Source organism: Salvelinus alpinus, chromosome 10, assembly GCF_045679555.1.
Source record: "Salvelinus alpinus chromosome 10, SLU_Salpinus.1, whole genome shotgun sequence".
In the NCBI taxonomy this organism is placed as follows: domain Eukaryota; kingdom Metazoa; phylum Chordata; class Actinopteri; order Salmoniformes; family Salmonidae; genus Salvelinus; species Salvelinus alpinus.
This window is the reverse complement of record NC_092095.1, coordinates 5,385,305-5,410,430: the sequence shown is the minus strand read 5'-3', so window position 1 is coordinate 5,410,430 and position 25,126 is coordinate 5,385,305. Positions and strand designations below refer to the sequence as shown.

Below are 25,126 nucleotides of genomic sequence, written 5' to 3'. Positions count from 1 at the left end.
GCTAGTCTGTCTGTATGCCTACCTGTTGTATAGTGACTGTGCTATCAGCTACTATGTCTGTGCTAGTCTGTCTGTATGCCTACCTGTTGTATAGTGACTGTGCTATCAGCTACTATGTCTGTGCTAGTCTGTCTGTATGCCAACCTGTTGTAATAGTGACTGTGCTATCAGCTACTATGTCTGTGCTAGTCTGTCTGTATGCCTACCTGTTGTATAGTGACTGTGCTATCAGCTACTATGTCTGTGCTAGTCTGTCTGTATGCCTACCTGTTGTATAGTGACTGTGCTATCAGCTACTATGTCTGTGCTAGTCTGTCTGTATGCCTACCTGTTGTATAGTGACTGTGCTATCAGCTACTATGTCTGTGCTAGTCTGTCTGTATGCCTACCTGTTGTATAGTGACTGTGCTATCAGCTACTATGTCTGTGCTAGTCTGTCTGTATGCCAACCTGTTGTAATAGTGACTGTGCTATCAGCTACTATGTCTGTGCTAGTCTGTCTGTATGCCTACCTGTTGTATAGTGACTGTGCTATCAGCTACTATGTCTGTGCTAGTCTGTCTGTATGCCTACCTGTTGTATAGTGACTGTGCTATCAGCTACTATGTCTGTGCTAGTCTGTCTGTATGCCAACCTGTTGTATAGTGACTGTGCTATCAGCTACTATGTCTGTGCTAGTCTGTCTGTATGCCAACCTGTTGTAATAGTGACTGTGTTGCTTGTCTCTGAAGTCGGGGTGAAGAGTAGCAAAGATACTGCTAATCTACACCAGTTACTGGAATCTTCAGTCATTTTTGTAATTAACAGAAAATGTATGACAATCAAGTAATTTATACTTTATTATTAACTTGGTAAATAATTATTCATTAATATATAGTGTTAACGTGTCTCCCTGACGATCTAGTAGATAGACCAAGAGAATTGTCCTTTTGAAAGATGCCAAAATTATGGTAGTTTACTGGTCTACTACCAAAGTTGTTGCTATAGAGATCTAATCTCAGCAAAAAAGAAATGTCACTTTCAGGACCCTGTCTTTCAAAGATCATTTGTAAAAATTCAAATAACTTCACAGATCTTCATTGGAAAGGTTTTACACCAGGAACGCACAATCCCTCCATCAGTGCTCAGACTGTCCGCAATAGGCTGAGAGAGGCTGGACTGAGGGCTTGTAGGCCTGTTGTAAGGCAGGTCCTCACCAGACATCACCAGCAACAACGTCACCTATGGGCACAAACCCACCGTCACTGGACCAGACAGGACTGGCAAAAAGTGCTCTTCACTGACGAGTCATGGTTTTGTCTCACCAGGGGTGATAGTCGGATTCGCGTTTATCGTTGAAGGAATGAGCGTTACACCGAGGCCAGTACTCTGGAGCGGGATCGATTTGGAAGTGGAGGGTTCGTCATGGTCCGGGGTGGTGTGTCACAGCATCATCGGACTGAGCTTGTTGTCATTGCAGGCAATCTCAACGCTGTGCGTTACAGGGAAGACATCCCCCTCCCTCATGTGGTACCCTTCCTGCAGGCTCATCCTGACATGACCCTCCAACATGACAATGCCGCCAGCCATACTGCTCGTTCTGTGCGTGATTTCCTGCAAGACAGGAATGTCAGTGTTTTGCCATGGCCAGCGAAGAGCCCGGATCTCAATCCCATTGAGCACGTCTGGGACCTGTTGGATCGGAGGGTGAGGGCTAGGGCCATTCCCCCCAGAAATGTCCGGGAAAGTGCAGGTGCCTTGGTGGAAGAGTGGGGTAACATCTCTTAGCAGGAATGGGCAAATCTGATGCAGTCCATGAGGAGGAGATGCACTGCAGTACTTAATGCAGCTGGTGGCCACACCACTTTTGATTTTGACCCCCCCCCCCCCCCCCCCCTTTGTTCAGGGACACATTATTCCATTTCTGTTAGTCACATGTCTGTGGAACTTGTTCAGTTTGTGTCAGTTGTTGAATCTTGTACAAATAGATTCTTCATACAAATATTTACACATGTTAAGTTTACTGAAAATAAACGCAGTTGACAGTGAGAGGACGTTTCTTTCTTTGCTGAGATATATATATAGCTCCATTTTTGCAACCGCAGTGAAGAGAATATTATGAAGCTTAATTTCTGTTTCACAATGCCTGTTTAAAAACAACTTTGGTCTTCCTGTGTAACCCTTCTCTCGCTGTGGTGGGTTTAGTGTTGGCCTCACTGTGTAACCCTTGTCTCGCTGTGGTGGGTTTAGTGTTGGCCTCACTGTGTAACCCTTGTCTCGCTGTGGTGGGTTTAGTGTTGGCCTCACTGTGTAACCCTTGTCTCACTGTGGTGGGTTTAGTGTTGGCCTCACTGTCTGGTCTATTCATATTACTGACAATGTACCAAGCTGATCATATATATGTTTTGATGATCAATGAGTTACTTGTAGATGGATTAAGTCTGGATCTAGACTCTGCTTCCTTGTGTTTTTGAACCATCCCTATGCATTGATATGGGTTGGGCCAAAATATATTGTGCCCCCTATTTACACGCTCTTGTTGCTAACTGCTGTTTTTTCTTTTCTCTAGGAGGAGACCAGGGGGTCTTGAATGGCTACTTCAGTAACTGGGCAACAGCAGATATATCGAAACACCTCCCCTTCATCTACAACCTCAGCAGCATAGCAATCTACACCTATCTTCCAGCATTCAAACAGTAAGTACTGTCTACACCTACCTTCCAGCATTCAAACAGTAAGTACTGTCTACACCTACCTTCCAGCATTCAAACAGTACGTACTCAGTCTACACCTACCTTCCAGCATTCAAACAGTACGTACTCAGTCTACACCTACCTTCCAGCATTCAAACAGTATGTACTCAGTCTACACCTACCTTCCAGCATTCAAACAGTACGTACTCAGTCTACACCTACCTTCCAGCATTCAAACAGTACGTACTCAGTCTACACCTCCCTTCCAGCATTCAAACAGTACGTACTCAGTCTACACCTACCTTCCAGCATTCAAACAGTACGTACTCAGTCTACACCTACCTTCCAGCATTCAAACAGTACGTACTCAGTCTACACCTACCTTCCAGCATTCAAACAGTACGTACTCAGTCTACACCTACCTTCTAGCATTCAAACAGTACGTACTCAGTCTACACCTACCTTCCAGCATTCAAACAGTATGTACTCAGTCTACACCTACCTTCCAGCATTCAAACAGTACGTACTCAGTCTACACCTACCTTCCAGCATTCAAACAGTATGTACTCAGTCTACACCTACCTTCTAGCATTCAAACAGTAAGTACTGTCTACACCTACCTTCCAGCATTCAAACAGTAAGTACTGTCTACACCTACCTTCCAGCATTCAAACAGTACGTACTCAGTCTACACCTACCTTCCAGCATTCAAACAGTATGTACTCAGTCTACACCTACCTTCCAGCATTCAAACAGTATGTACTCAGTCTACACCTACCTTCCAGCATTCAAACAGTACGTACTCAGTCTACACCTACCTTCCAGCATTCAAACAGTAAGTACTGTCTACACCTACCTTCCAGCATTCAAACAGTAAGTACTGTCTACACCTACCTTCCAGCATTCAAACAGTACGTACTCAGTCTACACCTACCTTCCAGCATTCAAACAGTACGTACTCAGTCTACACCTACCTTCCAGCATTCAAACAGTACGTACTCAGTCTACACCTACCTTCCAGCATTCAAACAGTACGTACTCAGTCTACACCTACCTTCCAGCATTCAAACAGTACGTACTCAGTCTACACCTACCTTCCAGCATTCAAACAGTACGTACTCAGTCTACACCTACCTTCCAGCATTCAAACAGTACGTACTCAGTCTACACCTACCTTCCAGCATTCAAACAGTACGTACTCAGTCTACACCTACCTTCCAGCATTCAAACAGTACGTACTCAGTCTACACCTACCTTCCAGCATTCAAACAGTACGTACTCAGTCTACACCTACCTTCTAGCATTCAAACAGTATGTACTCAGTCTACACCTACCTTCTAGCATTCAAACAGTATGTACTCAGTCTACACCTACCTTCCAGCATTCAAACAGTACGTACTCAGTCTACACCTACCTTCCAGCATTCAAACAGTACGTACTCAGTCTACACCTACCTTCCAGCATTCAAACAGTACGTACTCAGTCTACACCTACCTTCCAGCATTCAAACAGTACGTACTCAGTCTACACCTACCTTCCAGCATTCAAACAGTACGTACTCAGTCTACACCTACCTTCCAGCATTCAAACAGTAAGTACTCAGTCTACACCTACCTTCCAGCATTCAAACAGTACGTACTCAGTCTACACCTACCTTCCAGCATTCAAACAGTACGTACTCAGTCTACACCTACCTTCCAGCATTCAAACAGTATGTACTCAGTCTACACCTACCTTCCAGCATTCAAACAGTACGTACTCAGTCTACACCTACCTTCCAGCATTCAAACAGTACGTACTCAGTCTACACCTACCTTCCAGCATTCAAACAGTATGTACTCAGTCTACACCTACCTTCTAGCATTCAAACAGTATGTACTCAGTCTACACCTACCTTCTAGCATTCAAACAGTACGTACTCAGTCTACACCTACCTTCCAGCATTCAAACAGTACGTACTCAGTCTACACCTACCTTCTAGCATTCAAACAGTACGTACTCAGTCTACACCTACCTTCTAGCATTCAAACAGTATGTACTCAGTCTACACCTACCTTCTAGCATTCAAACAGTACGTACTCAGTCTACACCTACCTTCCAGCATTCAAACAGTACGTACTCAGTCTACACCTACCTTCCAGCATTCAAACAGTACGTACTCAGTCTACACCTACCTTCCAGCATTCAAACAGTATGTACTCAGTCTACACCTACCTTCCAGCATTCAAACAGTACGTACTCAGTCTACACCTACCTTCCAGCATTCAAACAGTATGTACTCAGTCTACACCTACCTTCCAGCATTCAAACAGTACGTACTCAGTCTACACCTACCTTCCAGCATTCAAACAGTATGTACTCAGTCTACACCTACCTTCCAGCATTCAAACAGTACGTACTCAGTCTACACCTACCTTCCAGCATTCAAACAGTATGTACTCAGTCTACACCTACCTTCCAGCATTCAAACAGTACGTACTGTCTACACCTACCTTCCAGCATTCAAACAGTAAGTACTGTCTACACCTACCTTCCAGCATTCAAACAGTACGTACTCAGTCTACACCTACCTTCCAGCATTCAAACAGTATGTACTCAGTCTACACCTACCTTCCAGCATTCAAACAGTACGTACTCAGTCTACACCTACCTTCCAGCATTCAAACAGTATGTACTCAGTCTACACCTACCTTCCAGCATTCAAACAGTACGTACTCAGTCTACACCTACCTTCCAGCATTCAAACAGTACGTACTCAGTCTACACCTACCTTCCAGCATTCAAACAGTACGTACTCAGTCTACACCTACCTTCCAGCATTCAAACAGTACGTACTCAGTCTACACCTACCTTCCAGCATTCAAACAGTACGTACTCAGTCTACACCTACCTTCCAGCATTCAAACAGTACGTACTCAGTCTACACCTACCTTCCAGCATTCAAACAGTACGTACTCAGTCTACACCTACCTTCCAGCATTCAAACAGTAAGTACTCAGTCTACACCTACCTTCCAGCATTCAAACAGTACGTACTCAGTCTACACCTACCTTCCAGCATTCAAACAGTACGTACTCAGTCTACACCTACCTTCTAGCATTCAAACAGTACGTACTCAGTCTACACCTACCTTCCAGCATTCAAACAGTACGTACTCAGTCTACACCTACCTTCCAGCATTCAAACAGTACGTACTCAGTCTACACCTACCTTCCAGCATTCAAACAGTATGTACTCAGTCTACACCTACCTTCCAGCATTCAAACAGTACGTACTCAGTCTACACCTACCTTCCAGCATTCAAACAGTATGTACTCAGTCTACACCTACCTTCCAGCATTCAAACAGTATGTACTCAGTCTACACCTACCTTCCAGCATTCAAACAGTACGTACTCAGTCTACACCTACCTTCCAGCATTCAAACAGTATGTACTCAGTCTACACCTACCTTCCAGCATTCAAACAGTATGTACTCAGTCTACACCTACCTTCCAGCATTCAAACAGTATGTACTCAGTCTACACCTACCTTCTAGCATTCAAACAGTATGTACTCAGTCTACACCTACCTTCCAGCATTCAAACAGTACGTACTCAGTCTACACCTACCTTCCAGCATTCAAACAGTACGTACTCAGTCTACACCTACCTTCCAGCATTCAAACAGTATGTACTCAGTCTACACCTACCTTCCAGCATTCAAACAGTACGTACTCAGTCTACACCTACCTTCCAGCATTCAAACAGTATGTACTCAGTCTACACCTACCTTCCAGCATTCAAACAGTATGTACTCAGTCTACACCTACCTTCCAGCATTCAAACAGTATGTACTCAGTCTACACCTACCTTCCAGCATTCAAACAGTATGTACTCAGTCTACACCTACCTTCCAGCATTCAAACAGTACGTACTCAGTCTACACCTACCTTCTAGCATTCAAACAGTACGTACTCAGTCTACACCTACCTTCCAGCATTCAAACAGTATGTACTCAGTCTACACCTACCTTCTAGCATTCAAACAGTACGTACTCAGTCTACACCTACCTTCTAGCATTCAAACAGTATGTACTCAGTCTACACCTACCTTCTAGCATTCAAACAGTAAGTACTCATGTGATAGAGGACCGTGTGTAGATCTAGTTGCTGGTTTAGGCAGTAACTATTATCTGGGTATATCTGTATTTCTTGCATTGAGAAACATTCTGCTAAATCCCAAACTAAATATTTAAGGTGTTGTCGATAATTCCCTGCCAAAACATTAACCACTCATAAGAGTCGAAGCCGGGAGGCGTCCTACTAAACTATAAGGAATTGTTTTAAGAAGGTCACACCAAGGATCATTTTAGCTATTTGATTTTGAATTTCAAGACCCCTTGATGTATCAACAAAAAAAGAAAATTATTTTGCCTTACTGCTATTAGCCAATAGAAACACATTGAATTACAGTCCTTACTGCTATTAGCCAATAGAAACACATTGAATTACAGTCCTTACTGCTATTAGCCAATAGAAACACATTGAATAACAGTCCTTACTGCTATTAGCCAATAGAAACACATTGAATAACAGATAGTCCTTACTGCTATTAGCCAATAGAAACACATTGAATAACAGTCCTTACTGCTATTAGCCAATAGAAACACATTGAATAACAGATAGTCCTTACTGCTATTAGCCAATAGAAACACATTGAATAACAGATAGTCCTTACTGCTATTAGCCAATAGAAACACATTGAATAACAGACAGTCCTTACTGCTATTAGCCAATAGAAACACATTGAATAACAGATAGTCCTTACTGCTATTAGCCAATAGAAACACATTGAATAACAGATAGTCCTTACTGCTATTAGCCAATAGAAACACATTGAATAACAGTCCTTACTGCTATTAGCCAATAGAAACACATTGAATAACAGGTGGCCCTTACTGCTATTAGCCAATAGAAACACATTGAATAACAGATAGTCCTTACTGCTATTAGCCAATAGAAACACATTGAATAACAGATAGACCTTACTGCTATTAGCCAATAGAAACACATTGAATAACAGTCCTTACTGCTATTAGCCAATAGAAACACATTGAATAACAGATAGACCTTACTGCTATTAGCCAATAGAAACACATTGAATAACAGTCCTTACTGCTATTAGCCAATAGAAACACATTGAATAACAGATAGTCCTTACTGCTATTAGCCAATAGAAACACACTGAATAACAGATAGTCCTTACTGCTATTAGCCAATAGAAACACACTGAATAACAGATAGTCCTTACTGCTATTAGCCAATAGAAACACATTGAATAACAGTCCTTACTGCTATTAGCCAATAGAAACACACTGAATAACAGATAGTCCTTACTGCTATTAGCCAATAGAAACACACTGAATAACAGATAGTCCTTACTGCTATTAGCCAATAGAAACACATTGAATAACAGATAGTCCTTACTGCTATTAGCCAATAGAAACACACTGAATAACAGATAGTCCTTACTGCTATTAGCCAATAGAAACACATTGAATAACAGATAGTCCTTACTGCTATTAGCCAATAGAAACACATTGAATAACAGATAGTCCTTACTGCTATTAGCCAATAGAAACACATTGAATAACAGACAGTCCTTACTGCTATTAGCCAATAGAAACACATTGGATAACAGTCCTTACTGCTATTAGCCAATAGAAACACATTGAATAACAGATAGTCCTTACTGCTATTAGCCAATAGAAACACATTGAATAACAGATAGTCCTTACTGCTATTAGCCAATAGAAACACATTGAATAACAGACAGTCCTTACTGCTATTAGCCAATAGAAACACATTGAATAACAGATAGTCCTTACTGCTATTAGCCAATAGAAACACATTTGAATAACAGTCCTTACTGCTATTAGCCAATAGAAACACATTGAATAACAGTCCTTACTGCTATTAGCCAATAGAAACACATTGAATAACAGATAGTCCTTACTGCTATTAGCCAATAGAAACACATTAAATAACAGATGGTCCTTACTGCTATTAGCCAATAGAAACACATAAAATAACAGATAGTCCTTACTGCTATTAGCCAATAGAAACACATTGAATAACAGATAGTCCTTACTGCTATTAGCCAATAGAAACACATTGCATAACAGATAGTCCTTACTGCTATTAGCCAATAGAAACACATTGAATAACAGATAGTCCTTACTGCTATTAGCCAATAGAAACACATTGAATAACAGATAGTCCTTACTGCTATTAGCCAATAGAAACACATTGAATAACAGACAGTCCTTACTGCTATTAGCCAATAGAAACACATTTGAATAACAGTCCTTACTGCTATTAGCCAATAGAAACACACTGAATAACAGAGTCCTCACTGCTATTAGCCAATAGAAACACATTGAATAACAGTCCTTACTGCTATTAGCCAATAGAAACACATTGAATAACAGATAGGCCTTACTGCTATTAGCCAATAGAAACACATTGAATAACAGACAGTCCTTACTGCTATTAGCCAATAGAAACACATTGAATAACAGATAGTCCTTACTGCTATTAGCCAATAGAAACACATAAAATAACAGATAGTCCTTACTGCTATTAGCCAATAGAAACACATTGAATAACAGATAGTCCTTACTGCTATTAGCCAATAGAAACACATTGCATAACAGATAGTCCTTACTGCTATTAGCCAATAGAAACACATTGAATAACAGATAGTCCTTACTGCTATTAGCCAATAGAAACACATTGAATAACAGATAGTCCTTACTGCTATTAGCCAATAGAAACACATTGAATAACAGACAGTCCTTACTGCTATTAGCCAATAGAAACACATTTGAATAACAGTCCTTACTGCTATTAGCCAATAGAAACACACTGAATAACAGAGTCCTCACTGCTATTAGCCAATAGAAACACATTGAATAACAGTCCTTACTGCTATTAGCCAATAGAAACACATTGAATAACAGTTAGGCCTTACTGCTATTAGCCAATAGAAACACATTGAATAACAGACAGTCCTTACTGCTATTAGCCAATAGAAACACATTGAATAACAGACAGTCCTTACTGCTATTAGCCAATAGAAACACATTGAATAACAGATAGTCCTTACTGCTATTAGCCAATAGAAACACATTAAATAACAGATGGTCCTTACTGCTATTAGCCAATAGAAACACATTAAATAACAGATGGTCCTTACTGCTATTAGCCAATAGAAACACATTGAATAACAGATAGTCCTTACTGCTATTAGCCAATAGAAACACATTGAATAACAGATAGTCCTTACTGCTATTAGCCAATAGAAACACATTGAATAACAGATAGTCCTTACTGCTATTAGCCAATAGAAACACATTGAATAACAGATAGTCCTTACTGCTATTAGCCAATAGAAACACATTGAATAACAGACAGTCCTTACTGCTATTAGCCAATAGAAACACATTTGAATAACAGTCCTTACTGCTATTAGCCAATAGAAACACATTGAATAACAGTCCTTACTGCTATTAGCCAATAGAAACACATTGAATAACAGATAGGCCTTACTGCTATTAGCCAATAGAAACACATTGAATAACAGATAGGCCTTACTGCTATTAGCCAATAGAAACACATTGAATAACAGACAGTCCTTACTGCTATTAGCCAATAGAAACACATTGAATAACAGATAGTCCTTACTGCTATTAGCCAATAGAAACACATTAAATAACAGATGGTCCTTACTGCTATTAGCCAATAGAAACACATTGAATAACAGATAGTCCTTACTGCTATTAGCCAATAGAAACACATTGAATAACAGATAGTCCTTACTGCTATTAGCCAATAGAAACACATTGAATAACAGATAGTCCTTACTGCTATTAGCCAATAGAAACACATTGAATAACAGATAGTCCTTACTGCTATTAGCCAATAGAAACACATTGAATAACAGATAGTCCTTACTGCTATTAGCCAATAGAAACACATTGAATAACAGTCCTTACTGCTATTAGCCAATAGAAACACATTGAATAACAGACAGTCCTTACTGCTATTAGCCAATAGAAACACATTGAATAACAGATAGTCCTTACTGCTATTAGCCAATAGAAACACATTGAATAACAGTTCTTACTGCTATTAGCCAATAGAAACACATTGAATAACAGATAGTCCTTACTGTTATTAGCCAATAGAAACACATTGAATAACAGTCCTTACTGCTATTAGCCAATAGAAACACATTGAATAACAGTCCTTACTGCTATTAGCCAATAGAAACACATTGAATAACAGATAGTCCTTACTGCTATTAGCCAATAGAAACACATTGAATAACAGATGGTCCTTACTGCTATTAGCCAATAGAAACACATTGAATAACAGATAGTCCTTACTGCTATTAGCCAATAGAAACACATTGAATAACAGACAGTCCTTACTGCTATTAGCCAATAGAAACACGTTGAATAACAGTCCTTACTGCTATTAGCCAATAGAAACACATTGAATAAGTCCTTACTGCTATTAGCCAATAGAAACACATTGAATAACAGTCCTTACTGCTATTAGCCAATAGAAACACATTGAATAACAGATAGTCCTTACTGCTATTAGCCAATAGAAACACATTGAATAACAGATGGTCCTTACTGCTATTAGCCAATAGAAACACATTGAATAACAGATAGTCCTTACTGCTATTAGCCAATAGAAACACATTGAATAACAGATAGACCTTACTGCTATTAGCCAATAGAAACACATTGAATAACAGTCCTTACTGCTATTAGCCAATATAAACACATTGAATAACAGATAGACCTTACTGCTATTAGCCAATAGAAACACATTGAATAACAGTCCTTACTGCTATTAGCCAATAGAAACACATTGAATAACAGATAGTCCTTACTGCTATTAGCCAATAGAAACACACTGAATAACAGATAGTCCTTACTGCTATTAGCCAATAGAAACACACTGAATAACAGATAGTCCTTACTGCTATTAGCCAATAGAAACACACTGAATAACAGATAGTCCTTACTGCTATTAGCCAATAGAAACACATTGAATAACAGTCCTTACTGCTATTAGCCAATAGAAACACATTGAATAACAGTCCTTACTGCTATTAGCCAATAGAAACACACTGAATAACAGATAGTCCTTACTGCTATTAGCCAATAGAAACACATTGAATAACAGACAGTCCTTACTGCTATTAGCCAATAGAAACACACTGAATAACAGATAGTCCTTACTGCTATTAGCCAATAGAAACACATTGAATAACAGATAGTCCTTACTGCTATTAGCCAATAGAAACACATTGAATAACAGACAGTCCTTACTGCTATTAGCCAATAGAAACACATTGAATAACAGATAGTCCTTACTGCTATTAGCCAATAGAAACACATTTGAATAACAGTCCTTACTGCTATTAGCCAATAGAAACACATTGAATAACAGACAGTCCTTACTGCTATTAGCCAATAGAAACACATTGAATAACAGATTGTCCTTACTGCTATTAGCCAATAGAAACACATTGAATAACAGTTCTTACTGCTATTAGCCAATAGAAACACATTGAATAACAGATAGTCCTTACTGTTATTAGCCAATAGAAACACATTGAATAACAGTCCTTACTGCTATTAGCCAATAGAAACACATTGAATAACAGTCCTTACTGCTATTAGCCAATAGAAACACATTGAATAACAGATAGTCCTTACTGCTATTAGCCAATAGAAACACATTGAATAACAGATGGTCCTTACTGCTATTAGCCAATAGAAACACATTGAATAACAGATAGTCCTTACTGCTATTAGCCAATAGAAACACATTGAATAACAGACAGTCCTTACTGCTATTAGCCAATAGAAACACGTTGAATAACAGTCCTTACTGCTATTAGCCAATAGAAACACATTGAATAACAGTCCTTACTGCTATTAGCCAATAGAAACACATTGAATAACAGTCCTTACTGCTATTAGCCAATAGAAACACATTGAATAACAGATAGGCCTTACTGCTATTAGCCAATAGAAACACATTGAATAACAGACAGTCCTTACTGCTATTAGCCAATAGAAACACATTGAATAACAGACAGTCCTTACTGCTATTAGCCAATAGAAACACATTGAATAACAGATAGTCCTTACTGCTATTAGCCAATAGAAACACATTAAATAACAGATGGTCCTTACTGCTATTAGCCAATAGAAACACATTGAATAACAGATAGTCCTTACTGCTATTAGCCAATAGAAACACATTGAATAACAGATAGTCCTTACTGCTATTAGCCAATAGAAACACATTGAATAACAGATAGTCCTTACTGCTATTAGCCAATAGAAACACATTGAATAACAGACAGTCCTTACTGCTATTAGCCAATAGAAACACATTTGAATAACAGTCCTTACTGCTATTAGCCAATAGAAACACATTGAATAACAGTCCTTACTGCTATTAGCCAATAGAAACACATTGAATAACAGACAGTCCTTACTGCTATTAGCCAATAGAAACACATTGAATAACAGACAGTCCTTACTGCTATTAGCCAATAGAAACACATTGAATAACAGACAGTCCTTACTGCTATTAGCCAATAGAAACACATTGAATAACAGACAGTCCTTACTGCTATTAGCCAATAGAAACACATTAAATAACAGATAGTCCTTACTGCTATTAGCCAATAGAAACACATTGAATAACAGATGGTCCTTACTGCTATTAGCCAATAGAAACACATTGAATAACAGATAGTCCTTACTGCTATTAGCCAATAGAAACACATTGAATAACAGATAGTCCTTACTGCTATTAGCCAATAGAAACACATTGAATAACAGATAGTCCTTACTGCTATTAGCCAATAGAAACACATTGAATAACAGATAGTCCTTACTGCTATTAGCCAATAGAAACACATTGAATAACAGACAGTCCTTACTGCTATTAGCCAATAGAAACACATTGAATAACAGATAGTCCTTACTGCTATTAGCCAATAGAAACACATTGAATAACAGTTCTTACTGCTATTAGCCAATAGAAACACATTGAATAACAGATAGTCCTTACTGTTATTAGCCAATAGAAACACATTGAATAACAGTCCTTACTGCTATTAGCCAATAGAAACACATTGAATAACAGATAGTCCTTACTGCTATTAGCCAATAGAAACACACTGAATAACAGATAGTCCTTACTGCTATTAGCCAATAGAAACACACTGAATAACAGATAGTCCTTACTGCTATTAGCCAATAGAAACACATTGAATAACAGTCCTTACTGCTATTAGCCAATAGAAACACATTGAATAACAGTCCTTACTGCTATTAGCCAACAGAAACACACTGAATAACAGATAGTCCTTACTGCTATTAGCCAATAGAAACACACTGAATAACAGATAGTCCTTACTGCTATTAGCCAATAGAAACACATTGAATAACAGACAGTCCTTACTGCTATTAGCCAATAGAAACACACTGAATAACAGATAGTCCTTACTGCTATTAGCCAATAGAAACACATTGAATAACAGATAGTCCTTACTGCTATTAGCCAATAGAAACACATTGAATAACAGACAGTCCTTACTGCTATTAGCCAATAGAAACACATTGAATAACAGATAGTCCTTACTGCTATTAGCCAATAGAAACACATTTGAATAACAGTCCTTACTGCTATTAGCCAATAGAAACACATTGAATAACAGACAGTCCTTACTGCTATTAGCCAATAGAAACACATTGAATAACAGATTGTCCTTACTGCTATTAGCCAATAGAAACACATTGAATAAGAGTTCTTACTGCTATTAGCCAATAGAAACACATTGAATAACAGATAGTCCTTACTGTTATTAGCCAATAGAAACACATTGAATAACAGTCCTTACTGCTATTAGCCAATAGAAACACATTGAATAACAGTCCTTACTGCTATTAGCCAATAGAAACACATTGAATAACAGATAGTCCTTACTGCTATTAGCCAATAGAAACACATTGAATAACAGATGGTCCTTACTGCTATTAGCCAATAGAAACACATTGAATAACAGATAGTCCTTACTGCTATTAGCCAATAGAAACACATTGAATAACAGACAGTCCTTACTGCTATTAGCCAATAGAAACACGTTGAATAACAGTCCTTACTGCTATTAGCCAATAGAAACACATTGAATAACAGTCCTTACTGCTATTAGCCAATAGAAACACATTGAATAACAGTCCTTACTGCTATTAGCCAATAGAAACACATTGAATAACATATAGGCCTTACTGCTATTAGCCAATAGAAACACATTGAATAACAGACAGTCCTTACTGCTATTAGCCAATAGAAACACATTGAATAACAGACAGTCCTTACTGCTATTAGCCAATAGAAACACATTGAATAACAGATAGTCCTTACTGCTATTAGCCAATAGAAACACATTAAATAACAGATGGTCCTTACTGCTATTAGCCAATAGAAACACATTGAATAACAGATAGTCCTTACTGCTATTAGCCAATAGAAACACATTGAATAACAGATAGTCCTTACTGCTATTAGCCAATAGAAACACATTGAATAACAGATAGTCCTTACTGCTATTAGCCAATAGAAACACATTGAATAACAGACAGTCCTTACTGCTATTAGCCAATAGAAACACATTTGAATAACAGTCCTTACTGCTATTAGCCAATAGAAACACATTGAATAACAGTCCTTACTGCTATTAGCCAATAGAAACACATTGAATAACAGACAGTCCTTACTGCTATTAGCCAATAGAAACACATTGAATAACAGACAGTCCTTACTGCTATTAGCCAATAGAAACACATTGAATAACAGACAGTCCTTACTGCTATTAGCCAATAGAAACACATTGAATAACAGACAGTCCTTACTGCTATTAGCCAATAGAAACACATTAAATAACAGATGGTCCTTACTGCTATTAGCCAATAGAAACACATTGAATAACAGATAGTCCTTACTGCTATTAGCCAATAGAAACACATTGAATAACAGATAGTCCTTACTGCTATTAGCCAATAGAAACACATTGAATAACAGATAGTCCTTACTGCTATTAGCCAATAGAAACACATTGAATAACAGATAGTCCTTACTGCTATTAGCCAATAGAAACACATTGAATAACAGATAGTCCTTACTGCTATTAGCCAATAGAAACACATTTGAATAACAGTCCTTACTGCTATTAGCCAATAGAAACACATTGAATAACAGACAGTCCTTACTGCTATTAGCCAATAGAAACACATTGAATAACAGATAGTCCTTACTGCTATTAGCCAATAGAAACACATTGAATAACAGTTCTTACTGCTATTAGCCAATAGAAACACATTGAATAACAGATAGTCCTTACTGTTATTAGCCAATAGAAACACATTGAATAACAGTCCTTACTGCTATTAGCCAATAGAAACACATTGAATAACAGTCCTTACTGCTATTAGCCAATAGAAACACATTGAATAACAGATAGTCCTTACTGCTATTAGCCAATAGAAACACATTGAATAACAGATGGTCCTTACTGCTATTAGCCAATAGAAACACATTGAATAACAGATAGTCCTTACTGCTATTAGCCAATAGAAACACATTGAATAACAGACAGTCCTTACTGCTATTAGCCAATAGAAACACGTTGAATAACAGTCCTTACTGCTATTAGCCAATAGAAACACATTGAATAACAGTCCTTACTGCTATTAACCAATAGAAACACATTGAATAACAGTCCTTACTGCTATTAGCCAATAGAAACACATTGAATAACAGATAGTCCTTACTGCTATTAGCCAATAGAAACACATTGAATAACAGATGGTCCTTACTGCTATTAGCCAATAGAAACACATTGAATAACAGATAGTCCTTACTGCTATTAGCCAATAGAAACACATTGAATAACAGATAGACCTTACTGCTATTAGCCAATAGAAACACATTGAATAACAGTCCTTACTGCTATTAGCCAATAGAAACACATTGAATAACAGATAGACCTTACTGCTATTAGCCAATAGAAACACATTGAATAACAGTCCTTACTGCTATTAGCCAATATAAACACATTGAATAACAGATAGTCCTTACTGCTATTAGCCAATAGAAACACACTGAATAACAGATAGTCCTTACTGCTATTAGCCAATAGAAACACACTGAATAACAGATAGTCCTTACTGCTATTAGCCAATAGAAACACATTGAATAACAGTCCTTACTGCTATTAGCCAATAGAAACACATTGAATAACAGTCCTTACTGCTATTAGCCAATAGAAACACACTGAATAACAGATAGTCCTTACTGCTATTAGCCAATAGAAACACACTGAATAACAGATAGTCCTTACTGCTATTAGCCAATAGAAACACATTGAATAACAGACAGTCCTTACTGCTATTAGCCAATAGAAACACACTGAATAACAGATAGTCCTTACTGCTATTAGCCAATAGAAACACATTGAATAACAGATAGTCCTTACTGCTATTAGCCAATAGAAACACATTGAATAACAGACAGTCCTTACTGCTATTAGCCAATAGAAACACATTGAATAACAGATAGTCCTTACTGCTATTAGCCAATAGAAACACATTGAATAACAGACAGTCCTTACTGCTATTAGCCAATAGAAACACGTTGAATAACAGTCCTTACTGCTATTAGCCAATAGAAACACATTGAATAACAGTCCTTACTGCTATTAACCAATAGAAACACATTGAATAACAGTCCTTACTGCTATTAGCCAATAGAAACACATTGAATAACAGATAGTCCTTACTGCTATTAGCCAATAGAAACACATTGAATAACAGATAGACCTTACTGCTATTAGCCAATAGAAACACATTGAATAACAGTCCTTACTGCTATTAGCCAATAGAAACACATTGAATAACAGATAGACCTTACTGCTATTAGCCAATAGAAACACATTGAATAACAGTCCTTACTGCTATTAGCCAATAGAAACACATTGAATAACAGATAGTCCTTACTGCTATTAGCCAATAGAAACACACTGAATAACAGATAGTCCTTACTGCTATTAGCCAATAGAAACACACTGAATAACAGATAGTCCTTACTGCTATTAGCCAATAGAAACACATTGAATAACAGTCCTTACTGCTATTAGCCAATAGAAACACATTGAATAACAGTCCTTACTGCTATTAGCCAATAGAAACACACTGAATAACAGATAGTCCTTACTGCTATTAGCCAATAGAAACACATTGAATAACAGATAGTCCTTACTGCTATTAGCCAATAGAAACACATTGAATAACAGACAGTCCTTACTGCTATTAGCCAATAGAAACACACTGAATAACAGATAGTCCTTACTGCTATTAGCCAATAGAAACACATTGAATAACAGATAGTCCTTACTGCTATTAGCCAATAGAAACACATTGAATAACAGACAGTCCTTACTGCTATTAGCCAATAGAAACACATTGAATAACAGATAGTCCTTACTGCTATTAGCCAATAGAAACACATTTGAATAACAGTCCTTACTGCTATTAGCCAATAGAAACACATTGAATAACAGACAGTCCTTACTGCTATTAGCCAATAGAAACACATTGAATAACAGATAGTCCTTACTGCTATTAGCCAATAGAAACACATTGAATAACAGACAGTCCTTACTGCTATTAGCCAATAGAAACACATTGAATAACAGTTCTTACTGCTATTAGCCAATAGAAACACATTGAATAACAGACAGTCCTTACTGCTATTAGCCAATAGAAACACATTGAATAACAGATAGTCCTTACTGTTATTAGCCAATAGAAACACATTGAATAACAGTCCTTACTGCTATTAGCCAATAGAAACACATTGAATAACAGTCCTTACTGCTATTAGCCAATAGAAACACATTGAATAACAGATAGTCCTTACTGCTATTAGCCAATAGAAACACATTGAATAACAGATGGTCCTTACTGCTATTAGCCAATAGAAACACATTGAATAACAGATAGTCCTTACTGCTATTAGCCAATAGAAACACATTGAATAACAGACAGTCCTTACTGCTATTAGCCAATAGAAACACGTTGAATAACAGTCCTTACTGCTATTAGCCAATAGAAACACATTGGATAACAGTCCTTACTGCTATTAGCCAATAGAAACACATTGAATAACAGTCCTTACTGCTATTAGCCAATAGAAACACATTGAATAACAGATAGTCCTTACTGCTATTAGCCAATAGAAACACATTGAATAACAGATGGTCCTTACTGCTATTAGCCAATAGAAACACATTGAATAACAGATAGTCCTTACTGCTATTAGCCAATAGAAACACATTGAATAACAGACAGTCCTTACTGCTATTAGCCAATAGAAACACGTTGAATAACAGTCCTTACTGCTATTAGCCAATAGAAACACATTGAATAACAGTCCTTACTGCTATTAGCCAATAGAAACACATTGAATAACAGTCCTTACTGCTATTAGCCAATAGAAACACATTGAATAACAGATAGTCCTTACTGCTATTAGCCAATAGAAACACATTGAATAACAGATGGTCCTTACTGCTATTAGCCAATAGAAACACATTGAATAACAGATAGTCCTTACTGCTATTAGCCAATAGAAACACATTGAATAACAGACAGTCCTTACTGCTATTAGCCAATAGAAACACGTTGAATAACAGTCCTTACTGCTATTAGCCAATAGAAACACGTTGAATAACAGTCCTTACTGCTATTAGCCAATAGAAACACGTTGAATAACAGTCCTTACTGCTATTAGCCAATAGAAACACGTTGAATAACAGTCCTTACTGCTATTAGCCAATAGAAACACGTTGAATAACAGATTCACTACATGGAACAACAAAGTCCACCCCCAAAAAGGAAGTTTATTCTGAAGAGTCTGTCCCATATCTGAGAGAAGATCAGGAAACATATTTTTTAAACTTGTATTTAACCCCGTAGTTAAGTGCCAAAAACAAACCGTCCATATACTCAATGTATTTTTCTTTCCAACTGGGGATGTGTGTGTGTATACAGTACTTCCATTCATTAGTTCAACTGGTACCTGGGGACCTTCAGACAAGGCCTGTGGGCGTCCTAGAGGAAAACGGACATGTTCCTGAGAGTCTGGGGGGGGGGTCCTAGAGGAAAACAGTCATGTTCCTGGGGGGGGGGGGGGGTCCTAGAGGAAAACGGACATGTTCCTGAGAGTCTGGGGGGGGGGGTCCTAGAGGAAAACAGTCATGTTCCTGGGGGGGGGGGGGGGTCCTAGAGGAAAACGGTCATGTTCCTGGGGGGGGTCCTAGAGGAAAACGGTCATGTTCCTGGGGGGGGTCCTAGAGGAAAACGGTCATGTTCCTGGGGGGGGGGGGGGTCCTAGAGGAAAACGGACATGTTCCTGGGCGTCTGGGGGGGGGGGGGGGTCGTAGAGCAAAATGGAGAACACCGTGTTCTCGAGTCTCCTCTTTCCATAGAGGGGTCAGAATAGTTTTGTAGGCCAAACCGTTGGGACGCTACAAAAGGACTTTAAGCTCCTCTCTGATTCTCTCTTTCACTGCAGGTGTGACAGGCGGATGTGGTGGATTGAGACGCATCCAATGCAACTAAACATCCGTAGTTTAAACTGACAGATTTAGATATGCTAATTAGATTGCGTCAGTGTGCGGACATTGACCTTTGGGGGGGAGAAGGATCAGCCAGCAGCTGTGGCTCAATAGTAGACTACCTGTGAAACCCCTGGCAGGGGAAGTCTTCTTGGGCTGTGAGAACGGGTAGGTGTAAGGCGATACAGTCACATGTGTGCTTATGCCATAACGTCAGTTTAGGGGGCAGCCTCATGGGGTTAGATATCCAGCCGGAGCTCCACAGAGCTGAGACCAGTGGACAAAATAGAGGCCTTCTGTTTTAAATACTTTTTTTTTTATGCCTCTGCTGGTCAGTGGCTATTCTCTCCCCTGGCTGTCGGGCTCTCGCTCCCTTCACGTCTTCTCTTCTCTTCACACACTCTCTCTCTTTCTCTGTGTTGGAACTTGTCAAACCAAAGCATTTACAACCAGATAAGAGTTACATTCACAACAAGAGAAAAGTAAATCAACGTGTATTCTGTTCCAGATACGGGGGCAACGCCAAGGTGGTTCACTTCCTGGGTCAGACCAAGCCGTGGAGCTACACGTACGACCCCACGACCAAGAGGCTCAGCGGCGACATGCAGGAGACCTCCACACACCCCAGCTTCCTCCTGGACTGGTGGTTCCTCTACTCGTCCTCTGTGGTGCCCATGATGGCGGAGGGATACGGAGACCAGCCCTTCCACTCTGGCTGTGTGGAAGTCCGTCTAGAAGTATTAAAACCTCTTGTCCTTCCTCTACGGAAACTGTTATCAACACAGTTTGAATTAAGTGATTACTTGGATGCTTATTGTTAGTAAAAGTAAATGTTGGACCCACCTCCTGAATGAATTAATACCAAAAAGATATATATATTATGATTAGTCTTTCTAAAATGTAGTGATACTTCAGCCCTGAAGGCTATTGATGTCTAACCCTCTCATTCGTCCGTCTAAAGTTCCAGTCCTCTGTCAAAGAAAGTTGTGACCACCGTGGTCACTGGCCTGGGTCATGGTCCCATATCATTAGTCACAAGGAAGGTGGCTGGAAGGTATGATGATGACTAGGTGGTTGTGATGCTGGGCTTAACAGACCTGGTCATTAACTATCGCTGCTTCTTGTGGACAATCTCTGTTTGAACAACACAACCTGGCTTTGCTAATACTATAGCCGTGTGTTCTCTGATGATCCACTAGATGGATGGTTTGCAGTAGCGGAAATGTCTTGATATAAATGCCAGGTTTTAGATCACTGCGTGTTACTGTTCTGTAGCTGCACTGACTACGAAGGAACCCGTGTTTCTCCAGAGCTCTTAGTCGTGTGACTTGATCCATAATCGATCAAATCGCTCCCTTCTAATATTCTTGTATTTTATTTATTTTCTTCTTGTTCTCTTCCAGGGAAGCAGCACGTCACATGACTCCCATCACACTGAGCCATACATGTCACCGGAGACCTCCGAGGAGCGCAAGCTGAAATGGGAGCAGGGCCAGGCGGACTACATGGGAATGGACTCGTTTGACAATATCCAGAAAAAGCTTGATGCTTTTCTCAAATAGAGGAGAAACAGAGTTTGAGTGATTCAGTTTAGTTAGTTTCTCCCCCTCCCCTCCCACACACACACAACTCTCCCATTTTACCAATAGTTGGTTCTCCATATTAGTGGGCCATTACCCACCCCAGCTAGAACACAATTCTGTTACGATGGGAAACGTTCTGACATTGTTGGCAGAGGGCATCCAGCTGTGCAATCCTTGTATAGTATGTTTATCCTGTCATATATGTACTGTGACGATTACGACACTGAAGAGCCAATTTATTGACCAGCTTTTACAATACCTATATATATTTTTTTCTATTTGTGAAGAAAATGTTTAGAATTTAAACCGCAATTAAATAATAAATAAATTCTGGCCTTGGTATATGGACATGAGCCTTTTTCCACGTGTGGACACTGATGATCAATACTGTAACTAAGAGCTGAATGTCCTGCCATGTCTACACAGCCTGGGCCTTCAGAAAGTATTCACAACCCTTCACTCGATCCACATTTAGTTGTTACAGATTGAATTTAAAATGCATTTTTAACACAATATCTGATTTTGTCAATGGATAGTTTTTTTGTTGTTGACACATTTAACTGAAGTGTCTTGAGTCAAGTGTTCAACCCCTTATGGCAAGCCTAAATAAGTGCTTACCATGATTTTTGAATGACTACCTCATCTCTGTACCCTCCATACATCTTTTAAGGTTGTGCAGTGAATGTAACAAATAAGATTCAACCTCAGAAGGGCACCTATTGGTAGAGGGGTAAACATTTTTTTAAAGCATACACTGAATATCCCTTTGAGCATGGTGAAGTTACTAAACTTGGGATGGTGTATCAATACACCCAGTCACTACAACGAAGCAGGCGTCCTTCCTAACTCAGTTGCCTGAGAGGAAGGAAACCTCGCATCGATTTCACCATGCGGTCAATGGTGACTTTAAAACAGAGTTTAATGGCTGTAATAGGAGAACTGAGAATGGATCAACATTGTAGTTACGCCACGATACTAACCTAATTGACAGTGAAAAGAAGGCACCCTGTACAGAATATGCATCCTGTTTGCAATAAGGCACTAAAGTAAAACTAAACTACAAAAAAATGTAAAGAACTGTACTTTGTCCTGAATAAAGTGTTATGTTTGGGACAAATCCAACATCACTGAGTACCACTCGCCATATTTTCAGGTTCTGGGTATGCTTGTCATCGGCAAGGACGAGGGAGTTTTTTTAGGAAACAAATAGAGCTATAAGCACAGGCAAAATCCTAGAGGAAACTCTTGTTGTCTGCTTTCCAACAGACACTGGGAGACAATTTCACCTTTCAGCAGGACAATAACCTAAAACACAAGGCCAATTATACACAAGTTGCTTACCAAGATGACGAATGTTCCTGAGTTGTAGCTTGAAAATGTCTAATGATCAGCAAACAACCTGAGAGCTTGAAGCTTCTTTTTTTTTTTACAGAATAATGGGCAAATATTGTACAATCCAGGTGTGCAAATCTTTTAGAGACTTACCCAGAAAGACGGATGTAATCACTGCCAAAGGTGATTCTAACATGAATTGACTCGGGGTTAAACACTTATCTAATCAAGATACTGTGTATTTGTGTTTAATTTTTCATGTGGAATAAGTCAAGTGAATACTTTCTGAAGGAACATGTTCTGCTGCCTTAGTTTTCATACTGTTTTGCACTTCACTTCTTTAGCCGCTGTGAGGCATCTCCTCTCCGGCTTGTTTTTTAGTTGGCCTTAACCCAGGCTAGGTTTCCAGTTGGCCTTAACCCGGGGTAGGTTTCCAGTTGGCCTTAACCCAGGGTAGGTTTCCAGTTGGCCTTAACCCAGGGTAGGTTTCCAGTTGGCCTTAACCCAGGGTAGGTTTTTTAGTTGGCCTTAACCCATGGTAGGTTTTTTAGTTGGCCTTAACCCAGGGTAGGTTTCCAGTTGGCCTTAACGCAGGCTAGATCTTTTAGTTGGCCTTAACCCAGGGTAGGTTTCCAGTTGGCCTTAACCCAGGGTAGGTTTTTTAGTTGGCCTTAACCCAGGGTAGGTTTCCAGTTGGCCTTAACACGGGGTAGGTTTCCAGTTGGCCTTAACACGGGGTAGGTTTCCAGTTGGCCTTAACACGGGGTAGGTTTCCAGTTGGCCTTAACACAGGGTAGGTTTCCAGTTGGCCTTAACACAGGGTAGGTTTCCAGTTGGCCTTAACCCAGGCTAGGTTTCCAGTTGGCCTTAAACCAGGGTAGGTTTCCAGTTGGCCTTAAACCAGGGTAGGTTTCCAGTTGGCCTTAACCCAGGGTAGGTGTTTTTAGTTGGCCTTAACCCAGGGTAGGTATCCAGTTTGCCTTTACCCAGGGTAGGTTTCCAGTTGGCCTTAACCTTCACAGTTGGACCTTTTGAGTACCTGTTACACTCCCACCTCTTGCTAGTGTTTGATCAGCTGTACTATTGTCTACTGGCTCCTAATGCCGGTACGTGTTGATCTCTCTTTGTTTTTTAGCTTACTGCTGTTTTACTTGACCCAAATGGTGCCTGTACCCCAGACGCTGTCACATGCTAAATAAAGTACTTGTAGAATAAATAGTGAGTTGTGCTGGAGTCTTTATTTGGCACATCTAACCATAAAACAGACCAGGTTCATTCAGGAAGGTTCAATGGTACAGGATGAAAAATACATTACTATATGTCATTACACCCCATATCTCTGATCTGTTATGTACTCATATCCTGATGTATTTGTTCTTTCCCACTGTATATTATCTTGATGGTTGGATTGGGTTCAAAGGAAATAAGGTGAGCACATACTTGTGTAGGGTAGAGTATCATAGTTTTGTAGTATTGTGTAGGGCAGCCGGGTGTACCGTTACCGTCTTAATGACCTGCTGGGTGTACCGTTACCGTCTTAATGACCTGCCGGGTGTACCGTTACCGTCTTAATGACCTGCCGGGTGTACCGTTACCGTCTTAATGACCTGCAGGGTGTACCGTTACCGTCTTAATGACCAGCCGGGTGTACCGTTACCGTCTTAATGACCTGCAGGGTGTACCGTTACCGTCTTAATGACCTGCTGGGTGTACCGTTACCGTCTTAATGACCTGCCGGGTGTACCGTTACCGTCTTAATGACCTGCAGGGTGTACCGTTAC

The 25,126-nt window shown here is 39.3% G+C and overlaps 1 protein-coding gene across 1 annotated transcript in view; it reads left to right on the top strand.

Annotated features, from left to right (window-relative positions):
- LOC139531468 (glycogenin-1-like) overlaps positions 1 to 24,561 on the top strand; it is a 52,371-nt gene extending 27,810 nt beyond the window's left edge. Inside the window, exons 5-7 of the mRNA XM_071327941.1 lie at positions 2,549 to 2,675; positions 20,939 to 21,167; positions 21,834 to 24,561. Coding sequence (XP_071184042.1) covers positions 2,549 to 2,675; positions 20,939 to 21,167; positions 21,834 to 21,992 — 515 coding nt within the window. The 3' untranslated portion in view covers positions 21,993 to 24,561. The remainder of the gene's footprint in view (positions 1 to 2,548; positions 2,676 to 20,938; positions 21,168 to 21,833) is intronic.
- The last annotated feature ends 565 nt before the right edge of the window (positions 24,562 to 25,126 follow it).